Here is a 22,336-nt window from a genome sequence, read left to right as displayed (position 1 = left end):
GCAGACTTACGCCATTTTCACATCTCTCATATTCTGCGCATTGACTCAGTACATTCTGAAATGTTCTGCATTTGACGAAAAGTACCCCACTGTTGAAGATCACGCCAAAATTCTGACATTAGTCTGTGGTGAGGGCAGGGCGATGCAGGTGCACCATCACCCACTGTGGTGTAGGCCACTGTGCAGTACTATAAAGTCCAGCTTTAGTATGCACTCAGCTTGAATGTGAAGAACACTAACTCACAGTACTCAAAGTGTGTGTCTGACACTGATTGTGCTTTTGTTTTGCTTTGACCCCAGATATACCCGGAGGATATGATGCGATCACTGTTACAGAACTCCCTCCATGTGTTCCGTGCCATCAGCGGGACGTCCACTGACCTCGGTTGACCTCCTGCACACCACCCTCCGTCTCTTGCGGCCACCCACACTTCTGTATATCCTTGCACTTCTCCCTTGAGGACCTGGATTGGTTTATAACAGGGAATTTGTCAGTGCAAATCTGCCCAGCTATGCATGCCAAAACATTCCCCCTGGTGAAGATGCCATTTGGCTATCAACAGCATCTTTGCTGGATGTGCAGTGGATGGTGGGGGTAACAGCTTGCGGCACAGCACTCAGATTTAGTCCTCAAACCACAGCAGCAGTAATTCTGAGAATGTATTACAGCAACACCATTTACGCGTCTGCATGTCAGGTTTAGGTGTTACGCTCGGCTGCATTGCACTTTTTTTTTCTCCCCACCTTTACAGCAAACTGCCGGACTGACTGCTGGTTAAACGTTTTTTCCATTTTCTATTTGCAATGCCGCCCTTTAGATCTATGCAGGACACCACGCTCCGTCCCAACTTTTACAACTTGAGTCACCTTTTTAAAGACAGTAGCACCTTTAGATTGCATCTCAGTGTTTGTGGCGAGAGGTTTCGTGCTAGCATACCGGCTCAACTGGTTCAACTGTTTTATAAAAGGCACCCTAACCAAAAGCATTGTGAGACTGTCTGGCAAAGGGTTGATGTTTATGTGCTAGCAGTGCATTCCTGACGACTGAGGAGAAGGTGATAAACAGATAAGTCACGACTAAAGAGCAGCAGCTTATAGAGCGTCAGGGCAAAGTTACTACCATGTTTATTCAATGGCAGGCCTCTTGTGACTGCTCCAAAGTTACAGCGAAGACAAGACAGAGCTCAGGGTTGTAATAAATCTGCTGGCAAGAGTGGCTTGTGTAGTTTAAAAGTTGCCAAGTGCTTTGTTAAGACAAAACAAAATCCATTTGGAGTAACAGTGTTCTGGACTGTGCGCCCGTGAATGCATAATATAGATTGCTAATTCTATTACAGCTTGAAAACAATCATTGAAATAGTATTATTTTTGGACATTTGAAAATGGAAATTGACAAAGCGATGACAGCGTTGTGATGAGATTTATTTCAGTGCATTGAGTTAGTAAAGACCTGATTTTGGATCCAGTGCCTTTGTGCTCTGTCTTCTGAAAAGACTCCTTTATCTTGAGTAATAAGAAGCCTCATGTGCTGGTTATTCACAGTATTTCACAAGTGCTACACTGAAATTAGCAGACAGATAAATAATATTTAAGCAGATGTACATAATTTGTCAACATGCTGTAAAATGAACTCTGTATCCATGTATGTTTATATGTACTGTATGTATGTGTGTATTATATAGCCACTTTTTTGGACTCTTGTCGGTCCAGAATCCGTCCTAGCAGAGATTTCTGTTTGTCATTTTTATTGCATTGTTTACTGAGGTGAAGCTGCTTGTCAAACTTCCTTTGTAAAATCCCTTTTTCAATAAAACCTGTGGGGGAAAAAAACCTCATTGCGTTTGCCTAAAATGATGTTTGAACGTAAAGACAGTAGTTGGCAAAATCTCTGAAGGGCTTTTTAGTAGAAAATCTCATACATTCTTTCTCCGCAGATGTGGCTGAGGACGCCACACTGACCTTTTAAAGCGAACATAAACAATCTCCCAAAACATTTTCATTTCCATCACAGCTGGGAAACCACAGGAGGAGTGTATACACTCAGTGTCCAGTGTAGATACAAACAAAACCCAATAATCTGCATATTATTTAAAAGGCTTTTAAAAAATAATTGGCAGTAACTGAATCAAATGATGAAATTAGAAATTTGCTTTTTGCTCATTTGATATCAGCAACATTTTTTTTAAGAGAAAACACATTTCACCAAGACGGTACCAAAGCACATTCCTCATATATACCACCAGCCTGGCTTCATAAGTTTAAAAAAAAAGTTTTTTGTGTGTGATTATACTATCACATGCATTACATCACACATGAAGTGTCGCAGCAGCAGCTCCCTCAGAGGTTTTGGTTTTTCAGGTTTCATGCGCTCTTTGGAAACCCTCGCTGGGGGTTGCTTGTTCCCCTTTCAAACACCGGCTGCTTTCTGCATGTTGAAACAGGCGAAATCGACCACAAAGTTTTCGGCAAAATGTTTTCTTTAAAACAGTAATGCATACTGTAGCATTGATTTGGTCTAATATCTTCCACGGAGGCTTTGAGCTTGACCCACAACCGAATAAATCTGAAGCCTAACACAACTATCTACTCCCTATGTTTTTCTTGGCCTTTCCTGCACTCGTGTTATCAGTTTGCCCCACTCTATATTGTTTGTTGCAGCACAAAGCCATTACCACATAGATAATAAGCTTAATGATTCACAGACTCATTTAGGGCCTGACGACTTCCTGGAGGAATGGATGGACACTTGCGGTTTGATATATCGCACTTAAGATCACACGCATGCGTAATCTTGCCCCCATTAAGAGAGCGACGGGAGCAGCTTCCTTTTTTCCAAAACGATTTGTTGTATGGACGCTGGATTCCCGCTTCCGACAGCGTTTGGTAAAAGAGGCTGCTTACGCATTCTCACTCCGTGACATGTCGTAGCTTCGTTGTCATTACAGTTTCCTCCCACTCGAAACAACTCCGCCCCGACCTTCCCGGTAAGGTTCAGTAGGCACGGAGACAGTTAAGGTGTAGCTGGAGTCTTGGCTTCGTTTTCTCGTTTCCCCGTGTTTCCATTCACTTAAAAGTAGACGGTCTGTCGCCTGTATTTTTTTTCCTTTTACATAGATATATATACATTTATTTTCTACTTGGTTTCCAAGAGGGAATCAAACGAGCTCCTGAAACGCTTCCAGGAATAAAGTCCGGGACGCTTGAAGGCAACATGACTGTCGCTCAGCAGTTTTTCATCTTTTTCTGCGCCACCACCATGACTTTCAACTGTAAAGCAGGTAAAACACTCATTAGTTGCTATCCCAGTTTTATTAATAGTCTACATTTAAAAATTGTTCGGTTAAAGTGAACCTGTCAGTGAGCGTACCCAGCCTGTCAAACCAGACTTTAATTAGCATGTTTTAGACGCACGCGCATTATTCGTTAACCGAGCGTCTCGGGCTCTCTTAACAGCTTGCTGTATATTAGTCAATTAAATTAACATCCTAAGCCCCGAACTCTTTAATGGCATGCATTTTTAATTTCTCTTTGCTATTTGGGCTAATTGGGAACTGATGAATGAAAAAACAAAGAATTACCTACAAAGAATTACCTGAATTTTTTTTACGTGTGATGTCCACATATGTGGACGCCAGGTCCTTGGAGGTTAAAGCACTTCTGTGGTTATAATTTGGGTGTTTTTACCGTTAAAAAAAATAAATAAATTAACGCATAAGTCAGATAATATTTTAATTTTAAATGTAAGTGTTTTATTTTTATTTATTTATAGTTATATCTGTCTCCGCTTTCCTCTCACCTTATCTGGAAATCCCACCCTGAGGTTTCTTCCTCTTCAAGGAGCTTTTCCTTTCCGCTGCACTAATAGCACTTGGTGAAGTGTTACTTTAAGGGTCTTGACCCTATTACATTAAGTGCCGTTATCGTTATTATTATTATTATTATTATTGTTAGCATGTAATGAATTATTGTTATGAATAAACGAATTGGAAAGGACATTAAACTTGACCTCGGTGGTTTCGCGTTGTTAATTCTAATTGCCAGTAACAAACCCAGAGGTTAATGTGTAATGTGCTTGGGTTGCTATCTCCAAGGATCTGGCTATTCAGAGAGCTCTTTGGAACACATTCGCTGATGTCTTTCTGTTTCAATATAAATTTAGAGTATATTTCTTATTCTTATGACTTCACTCACTCCCTTGATCTTACCAAGAGCACCTTTCCGGTTAGTTTGCGCTCAAAGAGTCTTTTACTGTACAGGTGCGCAGCGCAATCAGCGACCAAGTTGGGAACCTGCGCAAGTGAAAATGTCGCAATGACAGAGCTGAGGCAAAATTTAAAAGGATGTCTCATAGAATTTAAATTAAATCATCTCCTCCATTATTTTTGATTCCAGGACATCTGTCTAAGATATAATATCCCCATTATGTTGTGTCACTTTGCAAAAAAAGCCTGTGCACATATACTGTAATCTGAAGAAAACGTCAGCGTCACATTTTCAACGCTGAGCAGCTGCACTTTATTGTATGATTGCAAGATAAATCTAAAGATGCATTGATTTTTATGACAAATGAATTAAACACGACACAGTCATATTTATAATCATGTTTAAAAAATACTAGGAATCTCTGCTGTCCTTTTCCATGCCCAGTCCGCATATCAGCGCATTTTACTACACCCTAACACTCCATGTGTGGGTGGTGCCGAGGACATTTTGCATATGATTCAAGAGCATTTCCAACCAATCTAATAGTAAAAACAGAGGTAGAGGGGGAATGTGAGGAATGTTCACCAGCTCATGTACAGTTGGGTGATTTTCATGTTGGATATTTCCCTGATTTGGCGCAATTAAATGATTTCATTTTTCCTAGGTGCTCACGGAAAATGTCATTCTTGCAGGATTATATTGGGAGTTTGCTGGTGATAAATCTGATCATCTGTTTTTGAGATGACTTTGCCAAATTACTGCCAATCAACTACCCTTATTGCATAACAGAAGCACAAAAAATGATGTATATAATGATGTATAATGATGACAACAGTTACAGCTTTACAATCTTCAGCTTCAGTCCGAGGTATTACAAAACAGTTTGGTGTCACAATGAGTGGCACAAGGAACTGATTGCAGACAGCAGCGAGTGTTGTGAAAGAGTTCGTGGGAAATGTCACTTTTGGCTTCGGTGGTAGCCCACCGCGATCGTTTCTGAACGGCATCATTCATTTATGCAAAGCTGGGAGTAATAGCTCTTTTTATACCTGCAGATTATCAACTTCCTGAACCAACAGACGTGACATATAGGTGGGATGACCAATTTCAAGTGAACGTGTCCTGGTCCTGGAAGAAGCCGGACAATCTCCCGGAAAACTGTACAGTCAAATATGAAGTATTCAGATATGGACTACCGCAGTCAGTTGAGGTAATGTGGAACTGAAAGCCAGCAGTGAAACAGGCTGACATTAGATTGGTGAAACAAAGTTTTAACCTACAGAGAAACATAATTAATTTTAAAAATAAAGTTAATTTTACTCAGTTATAATAGTGGGCTTTGAAATAAAGTGTGTTTCTCAACAGTGTCACACCTCCTGTAACAGGTTTGAGCGCCACTTTAATGGTAGCGTTTTGTGAAAAGGCCGTGTGCATTTTTTTATTCCCTCATTCATTTACACTCGGCTGTTAAAAGTGGTCATTACCAAAATCCTGGACAAAGGATGCTGAACATGGTGCTCCCAGACAGGAGGAAAAGAGGAGGACCTCAGAGCAGGTCCGTTGAGGAGATGCAGAGGGTTGGTGGGAAAGAGGAGGGTGCTAGAAATAGGGTGAGATCCAGGTACATGATCTGGTGTGGTAGACTCTAATGGAAGCAGCCAAAGAAAAGAAGATCTACAAATGTATTTGATATTAATTCTTATTAATAACGGTTTTATCCATATGTAATGACAGTTTTCAAATCTATAAAGAATATCCAGTTGACCTATCTGGCATTTTTTTCATGTACCATAGACCTACTATCATCAAACGTATGCCAAATTAGTCCAAACATGTTTATTGACAGTATGAAAACAAACAAAATATTAATCAAATTATAGTTTTTCACAATCGTGAATTTATTGACCTGATAAGTAAAAAAAATAAATAAATAAAAAATCATTTATATTGAACAATACAGCACTGTAAATAACCCTAAAGTTAAGTTAAAAAACAAAAAAACGGCATTTATCTAAAAATATGTTTTCCATTTATGAAAATGAAGTGCCCTTAAAGTGGATATCAGACAGAGTGCTGAAGAACTAAGATTTATTTAAATTTCACTAAATATGTTTTTTTTTTCCAGCCAAGGTTCCGAAGCCTAATTAATAATTTCACAGTGAAGTACTTCACAGAAGATAAGCGCTCTGATCACTGGAATATCAGCATTCAAGCTGTTCTAGATCCTGTGTGTGGTCACTGGAAGGAAAGCAGACCTGTGATCAAAACCATTAAAACTTCAAAGCCCCGCAGTAAGTACCAGAAAGCTAAAATGCTGATATATAATGAGTTTTTTTTATATATATCTATGTATGTGACTTAATTCTTTTTTTGTACTTACAGCTGATTTGGTGACAGACTTCAGATGTTCATTTGAGTCTAACAGAACAAAGTGTTTCTGGAAACCAGTCAGTGAGTCAGTCAAGCTGAATATCTCCTACAGGTGAGCATAAAGGCTGCAAACAACACAAGAAATGAAATGCAGTCTCTGTTTGGAGTGAAATTCTATCTAAAGAACAATTATAGGATTAGTGCCGTGAACCAGCACATCATCAGTCAGGGGTTCTGTGGAAATGAACTACTGCAATACATTTCTGCAGCAGTACTCTATGTATGGATGTTACAGAGTGACAAATATTGGACAGCAGTATTTTGTTAAAACCTGGTTGTGGCTTTATCAGAATCTTGTGCCGATTTGAATTATTTAACATTCCATCTGAAAATTAATCTGGGAACTTTGAAGGAATTACATGAGCCATAATCTGAGTCACTGGCTGAAGTGAAAAAGCTTTTTATGTTTTTCACTTCTCTTGTTAACTCCTCGTTCTGTCATTACAGGACTTCAGAGAAAAATGATAAAATCAGAGCATGTGATGGGTCCACCAGCCATGAAAAGGATGTTTGTTATCTAAACGTGAATAATCTTCAATTTGACATCTATGTGCTCGTGGAGACTAAAACTGGACGCAACACTTTCAAACCTAAAATTGGTTGGTGTTATTTTTAATCGTTTATTGTTATTTATTGTCATTCCAAACTGTGAAAATGAATATGAAATGTTAAGAAGTATTTTTTATAACAAGTGTTTTGTTATCTCCTCAGTGACACCTTTACCAAAGATGAACATCGCAGAAGATAAAGGCAAACTCTCCCTGACATGGGAAGATCCACGTCCGGCTGTTGGAAAATGTAGACTAAAATACAGTGTCTATGTCACAGAGTGCAATAGCAGTAACGTCAAAGTAAGTTCTCACATTGTGATGTTCTGCTCAAGTGTTTTATGAGATGAGGTTTTGAGACACTGGAATAATCTCATAGCTGAACATTTATATCAAATATCAGAAAAAAAAAAATTTTTTCACATTTGTCTGTCTTAAATCCAGATACTATGTCAATGCTACAGTTGTTCCATACTGATAAAGTGCAACATGGGTTTTGTGTGCTTCTTATTTTTCAGACTCTCCACACTAAAGAGCCACCTCTGAATATTCCCTATAACAAAAACTGCCAATACAAATTCCGATACCGTGTGCAGACTGATGAATACTGCATCTCTGTGTCCAGTGACCTCAGTGAAGTCATAACTCACGGTAACTGTCTAAACAGTATTACTATTTATTACTACGAGTATATTTAAATAATTATATCTACATTATCATGAGAATCCCACGATGTGCACACAGAGTTGTATGTTGGTGTTTTCGTCATGTACTAATCACATCACTGACAGCATATTGATTCAATCATTAAAGTTTCGCTTCATCTTAAAATTTTGTGTCAAACTACATGTTGGTGCAGATATTGTAATGTAGGCCAAATCAGTGTGAGGCTGCCATTGGAAATGCACCAATCAGTGTATAAAGTTCTGTGGGTGGGTAAAGTCGGGTCATTTTAATAATGACTCATCATCATCAAGAACTTTTTTTTTTTTTTAATTTACAAGAAAATGACTCACAGCCACCTGGACAACAAGGAATCAAAGCAACAAATTCTGCAAAACTCTGAATAAGAGACAGTCACACACACACTGTTGTATCCTAAACACCTAAACAGTATATTTTAAGGATTACACATTAATCTAACACACTCCATATAACAAATAAATAAATAAAATGCGGGACTCAGATGTTGCAGTGCACCGTGCTAAAAAAAAGAGTTTTGCAGTGGCTGGCTAACATGTGTCACATATTTGAGCTATGTTGTAAAACAGGAACACGGCTAAAAGCAGAAAATCCCAGCATTCATGTGATGGGGGGTTGAGCTATCTGTTAGTCATTGAAAGATCTATACAGCCTTGCTTTTTAGCTGTTCTCCATTGTGTCTAATGGCATATTTTAAAATGAATTTACAAAACTTATTGTTTGGAAACTTTAGAGCACTGAATTGGTATCATCAATGAGAAATTAGACACCAGCACACCACTGTGATACACAATATTATGTGCAATACAATGTGCAAAAAGGTTGAAAATCTCCTAAATGTTTTACCAGGAAGTCTCTCTCTTTCACTCCAGGGGAGAATAGGTCTCCAGATGAGATGCTGACTGTGATCGCCATCGTCATCCCAATTATTCTTTCTGCCTGCGTCATTCTGTCCTGCTACTGCTTCCAGAGGTATGTGCCAGAACGATTTCCAGAGTGTCAAAAGTGAATGTTTGTGTGCAAGTGCAGATTTTGCAAAATCCATGTTTTAAACAATGATTTTGCACAGCATACAGTATTGTTGAGTTGATTTTGTCAATGTCGGGAATGATTTGTGCAGGAATGCCTCATTGCACTCAGAGAGACATTAAAAGATTAATGTCAAAAGAAGCTTCTCCTACTGTGTCTGTCAAGCAATAGTTAACCAAATAAACACTACTATGGAAGCTACCTGAGGAGGTTTCTTCTTGTAAAAGTTTTTTTTTCCCTCCTCACTGTCAGCAAATGTTTGCCCCCGGGGAGAGGGCTGAGTTTCTCTTTGCTTTTCATGTAGTCTTAAAAAAATATCTCCTGATGTGACTTTGGTGTAATTTGATTTTATAAGAAAAGAAGATAATAGAATTGATAGACCATGGCGAGTGGCTACTCTTGAGGACTCTTGAGGACTAGTGTTTAATCAGTAAACAGATTGTGGAAAAATTGACAAAACTGCCCCACCTGTAGCCGCAGGCAGGTAGGTGTGGGCTGCAGCAAACGCGTAGCAAATAGCAGAAGGCTTAGTCATAGGCCCAAATGATTAAAAACCTCTCACCCTCTCCTGCCAGATTGTGCCTTTATACACACAGACACAGCAGAAGTGAAAGCACTATAACCTCCCATAGTGCTATGACTTATATATATATATATGACTTAGCAGCTTAGTTTATTTACTCTAAGAAAGGCTTTCACACATTTTTATATCATAACTTTATTGAGTCTGTGGTGTAATCTTTTGGCAGGATATAATAATGTAGTTAAAATAATAAAGGTTCAGACTAGAGCCTGGCCTATACAGGATCTTTAAAACTGATATTCATATTTGTATTTTAAAAATCAGATATTCTGTTTGTTGTCAAAACATAAATAGATTTCTTTTACATTTTTGTAGTCACTTGTTTACTCTTTTGTGTTCTGCCTGACTCTGGATAAGCTGGTTGTTGTGTTTGTGGAGTGTTGCCAAGAGGGAAGTTTCAGAGTGCCCTCTGGTGAAGAAACTCTGTAATATCATGGCATGGTTATGGGTGTTTTTCCCATGTGTCATTTATTGGCCGTTATTAATGCCGATGCTAAAAGATAGGCAAGTAGCTAATATCAGCTGGTTATACTGGCCTGCTGATAAAACAGCCAGGCTGTAGCTGAGACCTAAAGTGATTCCCCCAGCACCACAGACTGGTGTGTCAGGTAGAGCTACATTGATAAAATAGGTAAAAATATGACCTACTCTGCCATTTTCCAGCTGTGGATTTGTATTAATGAACCTACTCGACTAGCTGTGCATGATCCATAGTTGGAAATAATATTTATCTAATACTGGAGCTTCATATCGTAGCTGTGGGAACATCTCAAGTTACAAAACATACTGCTGTGACGGCCTCTTTCTGCGCTCATCCTGGCTATAGAATTTTGGCATTTTATTACTACTACAGTTTTCTAACTATTCAGTATTAGCTGGTAATGAGGAGTGAAGGACTTTTTAAAACTGTTGCTTTAGCAAAAGTAGCAAAAGAATACTTCACATGAAACTGTATTACTGTAAAATTGCACATAAAGTATCACAAATCAAAGGATTTACTTTGCAGAAAGATGTTTCCCATCAGTGCTACATGAATTACATTATTGCTGCAGATATTTAAGGTTGGGCTTATTCTAAACACTTTCTTTCATATACATATTCTGTTTAATCTACACTTATGCCTCATATCCTATCAAATCATAGGTTTTCATCATGATTTTAAAATGTATTTTAATATTTATCTATTCAAAAAGAATCAGAGCTGAATTGAAAGACCTGAGCATGGTCTAACTTGATTTAAGAAAATATCTACGGTGGGATTAAATAATGAATGAAAAATTAAGGTTGTGTATTAGTAAAATAGCTGGTTTAATTGTACATTAGGTCAACCAGGGGGTTTCTCAGAGATCTGAAAGTGAAAGTGCTGGTAGAACCATCACCTGATCAGCTTGCTTAACTTAATTCAATTTAAAAGTTTCTTACATCACACAATGTTGGCCAAAGTGGTCACTAAGAAAAAAACCTCTTCTCTTACATTGATAAATGAGAGCACTAACTCTTATTTCCACAACTCTTATTTCTGGTAACTGATCTCAGAGCAGTGAAAGCAGAGCCAGCAGCAGCTTAGCTAGCACGCTAATATCTTGTCAGTCTTCCATCAAACACCAAAGATTTACCCACAATGCACATGTACAAAAAAACAACCAACTGCTAGTTGCTGAACACCTACCCGTCCAGATTTCAGTGGCTTCAGTGTTAATTCTGCTTCCAGAGACCATATCCACTTTGGCCACAAGATGGCAGTGGTGTAAAGGATAGGTCCAAACATGCATGACAGAGGAGAGAGAGATCATTTTAATTGATGTCTGCTTTTTACAGTTCACCTGACATGCTCTGCTTGTGTTGTTTGTCCTGACTGAATGCCAGTGAAACATGTAAAAGGTGCAACATGTTTTCATATAAGATTTAAAATCTTTAACAATTAATTAAATACTTAAATAAAAATATAATATTTTTCTTGATAAGAAATAATGACAAAAATAAAGACTATATACTCCTATAGACACGGTCTTGTAAGAAATCCAGATTTATAATAAATGTTGATAAAACAGCAAACATGCAGACATACAGAGATAACACTAGACCTTCAAAGAGTCCCTTTCTTTTACACAAACTCCACCATCTTCCTTTTCTGCTGCTGTTTTCTTGGAGAAGGTGAATTGGTTCACTTCAAGACATAAAAACGACTCTGCTTTGAATCTCAGTTGGTGTTATCTTACCTGGGTAAAATACTGGAATAAAAACCAAAGAAACCTAGTTCTCACTTTTGGTTCTTGAAATCAATGAAAGAACTTGCAGGTATCTGTACTACTTCCCTGAAAAGTTTGTTCAAAGTATTTGAATGATGGTTTAAATTTTCCATATGACGTTGTGTAACATGATTTCTCACCACAAGGTACTTCCAAGGTATTTCCAGTGTCAGAGTCACGCCTAAACATGATGTGTTGGGCTTTTTTTTGTGTGTGTGTGTGTGTTGCAGGAACAGGGAAATCTTTTGTCCCAGGATACCTGATCCTTCAACAATATTCAAGGAAATGATGATGACTGGAAACAAAGATTCTAAGGTATATACTTGGAAAAAAAAGTCTAGTCAAATGCTCTTTCTGTCCTCATAAATACTTATTTTTACACTGCTGTGTTTTTCAGCCCATTTCTGGAAATCTGTACACACCGGTGCCAGAGCCCACTGAAAACATCACCCTTGTATCTGGAAACATGGTTCCTCAGGAAAACCCCTAATCGTACATGTTCAGAGGAATGCTCACAGTGCAGATGGACTTGAAGGAATGTGTACATAGTAACTTAACAGCAGGCTGAAAACATTTAGTTTCACTTACCTTTTTTTGGTTGAAAGTTTCATACCTGTTGCAGGTCTGACGTGTGCTGTGTGGCACCTCTGCTGCACTGGTGAACACCTGCGTCCGTGTTTGCATAAAAAGGAATTTCACCTGCTAATAAGTAACTCTGTGGGACAGTGCACATCCACGCTGATTGAGCGTGCTGTGGACAGGAAAAAGAAATTCAGTAAATCTTTGGAGTTTGCTTCAGTAAGCTGCCTGACCTCGGATCCAGAAATGTGAGCGTGATTGATATCCTCATGAAGAGGAAGATAAGGGGAGGCTTTGCATTCCTGTTGGAAAGAGAAGACCAGAGGAGGCTGATTAATCTGGAAGCAGTTTTAGTGGTAACAAGAGCTGACTTTTCCCTGGATATCTGCTGTAACGCATAAAATGGAAAGAAAAACAAACGTAATCTTGTCACAACATGAACCTTATTTGTACAAATGAAAATTTGACTGCCATCCTGAGTCAGCTGCGCAGGAAATTAATTGGGTGCAAGGTTTTTGGTAGCAAAAAAGCATACGCCTCAGCCCCAAACTGTAGAAAACACCTCGGGATGAGAGCACACTGCTGGGCTTTAGTGCTTGGTGACTGCGACAGCCTACATATACTTCTCTGTTTTACCACTGTTGGTGCATGTGAAACGAACGTTCACCTTGTCCGTCTAAATATTCTCTTGCATGAACTCTGCTGGCAGACACATGTTTTGGATGGCATTTTCTTACTAAAGTTAAGTTGTATAAAAGATCTTCAATGTGGCATTAAGAGTTTTCTGTCTTTGTACAAAACTTTCAAACTTTGTAAATAGAGAAGTGATGTAAGTACTCCAAGAACTGTAAACAACTGAACATATAATAAAATAATTACAAATGTCGACGTCACAGTGTTGACTCTGTGTAGCGCTATTTTGACTTGGCATTTAACACAACCAAATGGAAATGTCACCTTGAGAGGGAAATGCTCTTCCTTGCAAAGGAAGGAAGGAAGGTGAAGTCCAAAGTAGCTCTAGGGGAAATGGGGGGGCTTCCAACACAACTCTTGAGCTTTAGAGACTTTTTGAGAGAGATTAAAAACATGGATTTTTTTGGGGGGGGGGAAACATATGTGTGTTGATCTGTGTTTTGGATGTGATAACGTAGAACCCACTCAGCCTTTCTTGTAATAGTTGCTTAAACAGAAATGAGCAACTTGTCTCAGCATTTGGATGTGTGTATTTTCAGTGGGCAGGTATTAGCCTGAATCATTAACATGTTTTTGTTCCTGAAAGACAGTGACAAAAAAATCATACCCATTGTAGACTAACCTGGTGGTTGCAGGGGGAGATACTCCCTGAGGATAAGTACAGAAGCTCAGTTTTCCAGCTTGTTCTTAAAACAATAGTCAGGTTCCTGTATGAGCACTGAAACAGGATCTCTTGATGTAAGTGACGAAGGGCAGAACAATAACACTCTTTCTGAAGCTTATATGAGGCTTCAGACACTGAGTTTGGGTTCTTTATCATTTTTTTTTATGTTCAAACTATTTTTCCCTTTTTGGCTGCTGTGAAGTAATAGCAAAAAAAAAAAAAAAGCCTTTAAATAAACTGATGCATTTGCATGAAATTTTTAAAAAGTGAGGCCAGCGCAATGGTGTCGTAAACCTGCTCTTTGTTCTAATGGCCAGCAGGGGGAGTGGTTGCAAAATGAAGTCTCTATAAAGGCTTTATGCTGGGACCCACAAGTACTGTATGAGCACACAGTGTCTGTTTATCAGTCAGATCCAGCCCTGCTCAGCTGATTTCAAAACACTGAGATGACAATGACAAAGAACTTTTTAACCCCACTAAACCATGTATTGTGCCACAGACAACATGTGTTTTTAGTCTTTGCATGAAGGTATAAGAGTGGCTGCCCATGCTCTTTCTCTGCCTGGGGAAGAGGGTCAGACATCAGTTACTTCATTACTTACACATAGCTAGTAGTGTGTTGAACCTCTTTTTGCCATCAGAACTGCATCAGTTCTTCATTGGATAGATACAAGATGCTGGAAACATTCGTCAGAGATTCTGGTCCATACTGACACAACAGCATCAAATCTGCAGCAAATTTGTTGGCCGCACATCCATGATGTGAATCTCCTGTTTAACCACATCCCAAAGATGCTCTATTAGATAGCAATCTGCTGACTGTGATGGCCATTTGACTCATCGTAATGTTCAAGTTTAAGTTTACGATGTTTTAGACCAGTTGGGCTTTGTGACATGGCGTGTTATCCTCCTGGAAGAAGATGGGAACACTGTGGTCTTAAAGGGACATGGCCGACAACAATACTCAAGAAGGCTGTGGCAGCTAAAGCCCAGAGTGTCCCCAAAATGATCCCCAAACCATAACACCACCACCAGAACCCTGAAATACCCATACAAACCAGGACGGATCCACGCTTTCATGGTATTTGTATCAAATCTTGAGCCTACCCTTCAGATTGTTGAAGAAGTCTTTTGACCTTCCTCATTTGCACATCCTCAATTCCTCTCCTCCCCTCCTCTCTCTCGGGAACTTATTTCATTGGTCAACATAAACCAACCACACGTAGCATGAAGATAATGGACATATAAGTACATACTTTTATGTGGGTGTCAAACATTTAACCTGTTTGCTATCACGGACGCGTGTGTTTGTGCTTTCCGTTTTTGAGAGGACTAAGGAAAAGCAGAAATCTCAAACATGTTTTATTCACAATAGAACAAAGAAAACATATCAGATGAGAGAACTGAGACGCTTTACTATTTCATGAAAAGAAAAATATGAACTCAGTTTGAATTTGTTGGCAGCAACGCATCCCAAAAAAGCAAAAATAAATAAACAGGAATAAAAGAGCAAGTGTAAAAGCAAGTGTTATACAATGCAGCGCATTTGTTCCACCAGCTGTTTCCAGCTGGATTTTTAAAGAGGCAGAGTTCCTCCGAAGAAAATATTCTCAAGGTTCCCTCTTACATCTGTACTTTTAAACAGTGTCTCAATGTTTTTTGGGAATTTGGCACCACAGCGGCATTTACTCAGAAACTGCAGATATCTACGAAAACTAGTGAGGCAGGCAGCGAGGAAACTACTGTAAATATGCTCATACATGACGTGGCCTGGCTTCCCACCTGCAGTCAAAATTAAATATAAAACAGCCATGTGACTCCTGTGACTCTCTCACTGTCCCGTTTCTTTGACTACACCAGCTAAGAATGACATGAGAGGTGTTATTTTTCTATCTATTTTTTTTAAACTAATATATCAACAATTAAATTAGGTCTACAGCCACGGCATGCACCGCTAACATGTAAAAAACATGAAATATGAAGGTACAAGTTTCACAAGACATCATTAAAATATTATTCGCATGCACCAAGGTGTGTATAATGGTCATAGATGTGTATAATAATAACAAGTGTATAATGGTCATAGATGGTGGCTTTGCAAAACAGAAAACTGTCTCTTAATGTTGCGACATGCTGAAACATCTCAAGGTTACAATAACAATAGCATGTGTTGAAAGCAACAACAGATTACAAAGACCGCAAAGAAATTCAGTAACTCATGCTGCAGCTGTTGTTCCCGTGTGCCTTTTGCTCATAAATACATGGTCACACTCAGGTCACCAGGTCCTACAAGGCATCACAAACTAAAAATGCAATGACACAACATTTCAGACATTGCAGCATTAAAAAGGTAAAATGTCACTGATAAACTTGGATAGAACAGCATAACAAGAAATCTGATCATGTTGTCTTCTTAAATAACTGAACACAAATTTACAGTAAAATATTGTTTTTAAAAAATAACTTTTTAATCCTGTTGGAGTGATGTTTGTGAATGACATATGCAAACCTAGTGCTGCTAGCTGTCTGTGCCTGCTTGGCTGCAAGAAGACCATGTTAGTCTACAACTGGTGCAGAGATGCAGAGCCTGATGTAAGCACATGGTTACGCTGTGTTGGTTTAGGATCTAAAAGTTTGTTTTTCTGCTTTCAAACCCTATCAGATACTGAAAGAAAGGGTTAGTGTGTATATTTAAAAACGCAGAGTTCCTGTGTATTGTGACCTTTTATATATAGCTCATTTACAGTAGTTTTGTAGTACGAGCAGTAGCAAAGAGTAAGAACTGTAAAAAGCATATTTTATGACGTTACAACAAAGGTGCAATAGGTGACTTACCTCAGTTCTCCCATTCCCTGTCCAGATTTTTCATATCCTAAGCAAAGAATTGCTAAGGAATAAAGCAGTCTCTCTTTTGTCTTTTTGCTGGAAGAGGACAGCTGCCCTCTTCAGATATCTCAGGCAGTCGTGTGTAAACACTTCAGGAAAGTAAACACTCGGAAAGCTCCTGGACCAGACAACATTCCAGGTCGTGTTTTCAAAGCATGTGCCCACGAGCTGGCAGATGTCTTCACAGACATTTTTAACCTTTCTCTGCTCCAGTCTGCTGTCCCAAAATGTTTTAAGAGGACCACCAAATGTGAGCTGCCTAAATGACTATCGCCCAGTAGCACTCACCTCCATTGCCATGAAGCGCTTTGAGCGTATAGACAAAGCTCACATCACATCTTCACTCCCTGCTTCACTTGATCCGCTCCAGTTTGCCTACAGGCTCAACAGATCTCCAGACGATGCAATAGCAGTTTCACTTCACACTGTCCTCTCTCACCTGGACCAGAAAAACACATATGTGCGGATGCTGTTCATAGACTACAGCCTCCTGCTGTGCATCCTGTTCACCCACAACTGTACAGCAACACACAGCTCCAACACCATCATCAAATTTGCAGATGACACCACCATCATCGGCTGCATTTCTGATGGAGATGAGACGGCATACAGGGCAGAGGTGAGAGTCCTGACATCATGGTGCTGCAACAACAACCTGCTGCTTAACGTCAGCAAAACCAAGGAGCTCATCGTGGATTACGGGAGACTGCAGAGAGGAGGCCACTCCCCCATCCACATCGAAGGAGCAGAGGTGGAGAGAGTCAGCTGCTTCAGATTCCTGGGCATCAGCGAGGATCTGAGCTGGTCTCACCATGTTGGTGTGATCACAAAAGCAGCAAGACAGCGGCTCTTATTCCTGTGGCGCCTGAGAAGATTCAGCATGAAACCCAGAATTCTTATAAACTTCTATTGATGCACCATTGAAAGTATTCTGACTGGCTACATCACCACCTGGTACAGCAGCTGTAATGCTCTGGACCGCAAAGCTCTGCAGAGGGTGGTGAGATCAGTACAGCACATCAACAGGACTGAACTGCCAGCCATGCAGGATCTCTACAGACAGCGCATGATGCAGCGGATCCTCTCCGATCCACTCCTGCCATCTGGCAGGCGGTTCATCCAGACCGGCACTACCAGACACAGAGACAGTTTTTACCCACAAGCCATCAGACTTTTGAACTGCTGACATTCCATACACGCCACTACACACTCACTACAATTACAGGACTCTGCACACTGTCACTTCAACAAATGCCACTTAAATGCTCATTGCACAACTTTGCACAACCTGTAAATACTCCTGCACAAACTTGTAAATACCAACTCGTCTCGAATTCTCTAATGTTTAATACTTTTTTTCTCTCCTTTTCTGCACACTCTCTATATGCTCATGTAAAGCTGAGGAGCATGAGCCAAAGAATTTCATTATGGATAAATGTGGCTACACTGTTCATCCGTACATGACAATAAAACTTGAAACTTTGTCCAAGCCTTTAAACGTTTTCTCATACTTACAGACTACCTGCAGGTCTTAACACGTTCTCACTCCACACAGCACATTCTACCTGCTGTTGCGTGATACAATTGCAAGGGTTTGCCCTGGGGGACCAGCGGCAGCCAATGTGTTTGTTTTTTGTCTTTATGCCCCTGTTTGTTAGATTTTGTTTGAAAATTGGTTCTGAGACTTACAAATGTGTCTTAGTAGTTGTGGAAAGGTTTAATATAGGTTATTTATTTTACATAAAAATTGAATATGTGTACTGAAAAATATGACTTAAAAAAGGGAAGAAAGCACAACATTGCCTGTCAGTGCGTGCGTCAGCGTGTCTACATCAGAAGGAGGAAGCGCACCACCCACTTCCAGCCTCCCACTATTTTTCTGTGCCTTCCTCCCAAGAAGCTGGAAGCGAAAGTAGATCAGAGGCATGGGCAGACGTCTCTCTGCTTTTGTCTTCTGAACAGCTGTGACCACACAGAGTCTGAGAAGCAGAGGACCCCGTTTCAAGAGCGCTTCCCCCGCTCTCCTCACAACAGTAACTGAGGAGATAGAAAGTTTTCAGGGGGAGAGCTGAACACACGGGATCAGCAGGATGTTCCCAAGTTTGTTGCTTCTGTGCTGCCTGTCTCTGACGATCGAATCCAGCCACGGTAAGACGATCTACACGCCCACGCTTACGACACATTTACCTGGGCTCTTGTTATTGTCTGCTTCTTTGACACCTTTTCCCAGTTTTCTCACTGGGGTCATTTGCGGTGATTCCCACAAGTGACGTCACATCTGGCATTCGCCACTGTGGAGCTGGACAGTAAAACAGACTTTGGAAAAAAGAGAAAACTTTGTGGGAGAATGTGTCTCGTGTAAATCACGCATGTAAATCCTGTCGGCTCACCCTCATGTTAGTATTTCCATCCGGATTCTGTTTACGTGACAGAAACCGGAGGAATCAGGCTTTTTTAAATGCCGCGATTATCCACGTAGAAATCTGAAAGCAGGAATCAGATCTGGTCAATAGACTGTTCAGCGCCTACAGCGCCTGGCAGATACGCAGAAGCGTGAATGTTCTCTAAGCCTTGAGGGAAAGATTTTTTCCCTCCTGAGTGGCTGGCTCAGCGCAACAGCTTGCTTGGCGAGCCACATAAAGCGTCTTTATTCGCTGCTCCTGCAGATGTTGACTGATTTTCTGTTCTTTCTCCTTCTTCACTAAGGCGAAATCTTACCACCACGAAATGTGTCCCTGCAGAGGATTAACGACTTTGGCCATAACGTGACCTGGGTACCACCAGAGAATTCTGTCGGATGCATCTATATAGTGTCTAGAGATACAAACAAAGAAAACGATGAAGAGACTGTAAGTACGCTTATATGTGTATATGCTTAGTTTAAAAGCTTGTATATTCATTGTGATTACACAACTTGTATAATTTCAAAGGAAATGAGTCTTTCGTCAGTAAATAACTAATAACTCCTGGAAAGACGGCTGCTAAGGGACTGCAAGTAATCTCAACCACCTCCTGGAAGTAGAGGCTCATTATTTGCATACTGCTGAAAAACATTTTCAGATATGAAAAGTAGGTTTGCGTAATTTCTAGATTTTGCATAAACAACCGCTATTTTAAGTTTTGGTTCGGGAGTTGAGGGGAAGACCGTGTTGTGTTACAGTGTACCGTTTCTCCAGCTGCACTCTTGTGGACCTCACATGTTTAAGCCATGACAGCTATAGCTGTGTGTATGTGTAGCACTGAGTTCTGGGCTTTCTAGGTCTCCCGTGGTAACCGGACCACTGTTGTCTTCACCCTGCACATCTTCTCTCAGCCTTTGGTATTTCTCGGGCTTCTTGTGTTCCTTCTTCCTGACGTTTCTCTCACTCGGTATTCTATTACTACGACCCTTTTCTTCTGCATGTACACCACAACTATGTCTGGTTGGTTAGCCAGTTTTTCAAACAAAAGATCTGAGATTAGTTTAGACTGTTTACTCAAATTAGTTTTTTTTTCTTTTCTGTTTCTCTGAATAGTCCAATACTTTCTATCATTTGGATGGGGTAATGAATGGAAACGTCTTAAATGTGGGTATCAGAAGTCATTGTAATAAGTCAACGAGCGAGCCAGTGGTCGTCAGTGAAACTAATCCAGGTAATTCTCACCACTGACTCTGCTTTATTGTAAAAAAAAAAATGCTTTTGAGCCACATATGAAGCAAATTGCTGTCTGTCTGTTTGATTATTAATCTGTATCTGTGTCTCTGTTGCTCTCAGAGCTGGTGACAGATTTTCAGTGCTACGTCCACTCCCAAAAACAAACAAACTGCTCTTGGTCACCAACCAGTATCGCTGCAGATCTCCGTTTCTTCTACAAGTATGTGCTTTTCTATTATGCAGTTTTAAGAAATAGAAATTCAGCATTACGCAGTGCAGGTAGTTTTGTAATTTTGCAACACTTCCTGATAGTCAGTGGTCACTCTGAGCTGAAGTGGAAGTAACGAGCCAGAGTTCAATCAGGGCTAAATTCTTGTGTTTAAATGGCTCTGTCTTTTTTGCCAGCTGCAGGCTGTTTGTTGGGGGTGTGGGGATTTATGCATACAAAACCAAACCATATTTGGCAATGTAACCTTAAATGAAGAGGATTAAGTGATAACTCAAGTAACTCAAATAACTCAGATAACTCAAGTAACACGCCAGAGCCCTGATATCCCAATGGACTGCCGTTTAAGGTCATGTATTTAAATAGGCAAAACCTAAGCAAATTAAGTAAACGTCTTCACAAACTTGAAACAAATATGTTGCAAGTAAAAAGAAAAAGAAAAAACAAACAAAGAAACCCAAAAGCAAATACTGAAATGAACTAAAGCAACACAGCAGTTTTCTGCATGACTGTCCATAAAAATGAAGTGATCTTGGACACAAGTGTGGATCATGTATCCAAACGCATTTCTATTTATTTAACTTTTATATTGCCAATCCAGATCACAAGATATGTTACCAGTTTACATAGGAAACCCAAGACCTGCTGCATTGTACAAAGAAAAACTCTGCTGCTCATTCAGTGTAGTCCTATTGCCCTATTTTGTTTTAAAAGGCACTCAGAATTATCATAAATAACAATTTAACACACATTGTTAAATTGTGATTTAACAATGTTTGTCGGGGCGATCGTGGCTCAAGAGTTGGGAGTTCGCCTGGCAATCGGAAGATTGCCGGTTCGAGCCCCGGCTTGGACAGTCTCGGTCGTTGTGTTCTTGGGCAAGACACTTCACCCGTTGCCTACTGGTGGTGGTCAGAGGGCCCGGTGGCGCCAGTGTCCGGCAGCCTCGCCTCTGTCAGTGCGCCCCAGGGTGGCTGTGGCTACAACGTAGCTTACCATCACCAGTGTGTGAATGTGTGCGTGAATGGGTGGATGACTGGATGTGTAAAGCGCTTTGGGGTCCTTAGGGACTAGTAAAGCGCTATACAAATACAGGCCATTTACCAGGCCATTTACATATAAGGGAAGTGGCTGCTTCTCACTCTCTTTGTCACATCAACAGCAACATGACTTTATATTAAATTTATCAGCCTCACCAAGGGGGAGGGGAAATGTGTCATGAGAGAGCATAAGAACATTAGCATCAACGGCTCCTCTGTGGAGATCGTCGACAACACCAAATTCCTGGGCGTCCACCTGGAGAAGGACCTCGGCTGGTCCGTCAACACCAGCTCCCTGCACAAGAAAGCCCAGCAGCGTCTCTTCTTTCTGAGAAGACTGAGAAAGGCCCAGCTTCCACCACCGATCCTGACCACCTTCTATAGAGGAACTATCGAGAGCATCCTGAGTGGCTGCATCACTGTCTGGTTTGGGAACTGTGCCATATCGGTCCGCAACACCCTACAGCGGATAGTGGGAACAGCAGAGAAGATCATCGGGGTCTCTCTCCCCTCTATTGAGGACATCTACACCACACGCTGCATTCGCAAAGCCACCAGCATTGTGGCTGATCGGACACACCCCTCTTACACACTCTTCACACTCCTGCCATCTGGAAAAAGGTACCGAAGCATTCGGGCACACACATCCAGACTGTGCAACAGCTTTTTTCCACAAGCCATCCATCTCCTCAACAAAAAGGGATTGGACTGATAAACACACACACACACACACACACACACACACACACACACACACACACACACACACACACACACACACTATCACTCAGCTTAACTCAACTACCTCAAAGCATTGAGACTGGACTGACTAATCAACATAAGTGCAAACACACTGACCTACACCACCA

General features: G+C 40.4%; 3 protein-coding genes across 4 annotated transcripts in view; all 3 read left to right on the top strand.

The window, feature by feature from the left end:
* The window catches only part of dock11 (dedicator of cytokinesis 11), an 88,612-nt gene extending 86,782 nt beyond the window's left edge, over positions 1 to 1,830 (top strand). For both annotated transcript variants that reach the window (XM_039609327.1, XM_039609326.1), the window contains one exon: positions 301 to 1,830. In XM_039609327.1, coding sequence (XP_039465261.1) covers positions 301 to 390 — 90 coding nt within the window. In that variant the 3' untranslated portion in view covers positions 391 to 1,830. The remainder of the gene's footprint in view (positions 1 to 300) is intronic.
* Positions 1,831 to 2,768: 938 nt separating this feature from the next.
* LOC116317496 (interleukin-13 receptor subunit alpha-1-like) lies at positions 2,769 to 13,209 on the top strand. Its single transcript, XM_031736284.2, has 11 exons — positions 2,769 to 2,984; positions 3,115 to 3,278; positions 5,259 to 5,413; positions 6,329 to 6,494; positions 6,586 to 6,685; positions 7,081 to 7,232; positions 7,345 to 7,484; positions 7,700 to 7,832; positions 8,756 to 8,855; positions 11,975 to 12,059; positions 12,142 to 13,209. The coding sequence occupies exons 2-11, from the start codon at positions 3,212 to 3,214 to the stop codon at positions 12,232 to 12,234; spliced, it is 1,191 nt and encodes a 396-aa protein (XP_031592144.2). The 5' UTR covers positions 2,769 to 2,984; positions 3,115 to 3,211; the 3' UTR covers positions 12,235 to 13,209.
* Positions 13,210 to 18,444: 5,235 nt separating this feature from the next.
* LOC116317498 overlaps positions 18,445 to 22,336 on the top strand; it is an 11,196-nt gene continuing 7,304 nt past the window's right edge. Inside the window, exons 1-4 of the mRNA XM_031736287.2 lie at positions 18,445 to 18,714; positions 19,273 to 19,415; positions 20,082 to 20,199; positions 20,322 to 20,421. Coding sequence (XP_031592147.2) covers positions 18,657 to 18,714; positions 19,273 to 19,415; positions 20,082 to 20,199; positions 20,322 to 20,421 — 419 coding nt within the window. The 5' untranslated portion in view covers positions 18,445 to 18,656. The remainder of the gene's footprint in view (positions 18,715 to 19,272; positions 19,416 to 20,081; positions 20,200 to 20,321; positions 20,422 to 22,336) is intronic.

Source organism: Oreochromis aureus, linkage group 3, assembly GCF_013358895.1.
Source record: "Oreochromis aureus strain Israel breed Guangdong linkage group 3, ZZ_aureus, whole genome shotgun sequence".
Lineage (NCBI taxonomy): Eukaryota > Metazoa > Chordata > Actinopteri > Cichliformes > Cichlidae > Oreochromis > Oreochromis aureus.
The sequence above is the reverse complement of the archived record's forward strand: the minus strand, read 5'-3'. Positions and strand labels throughout refer to the sequence as shown.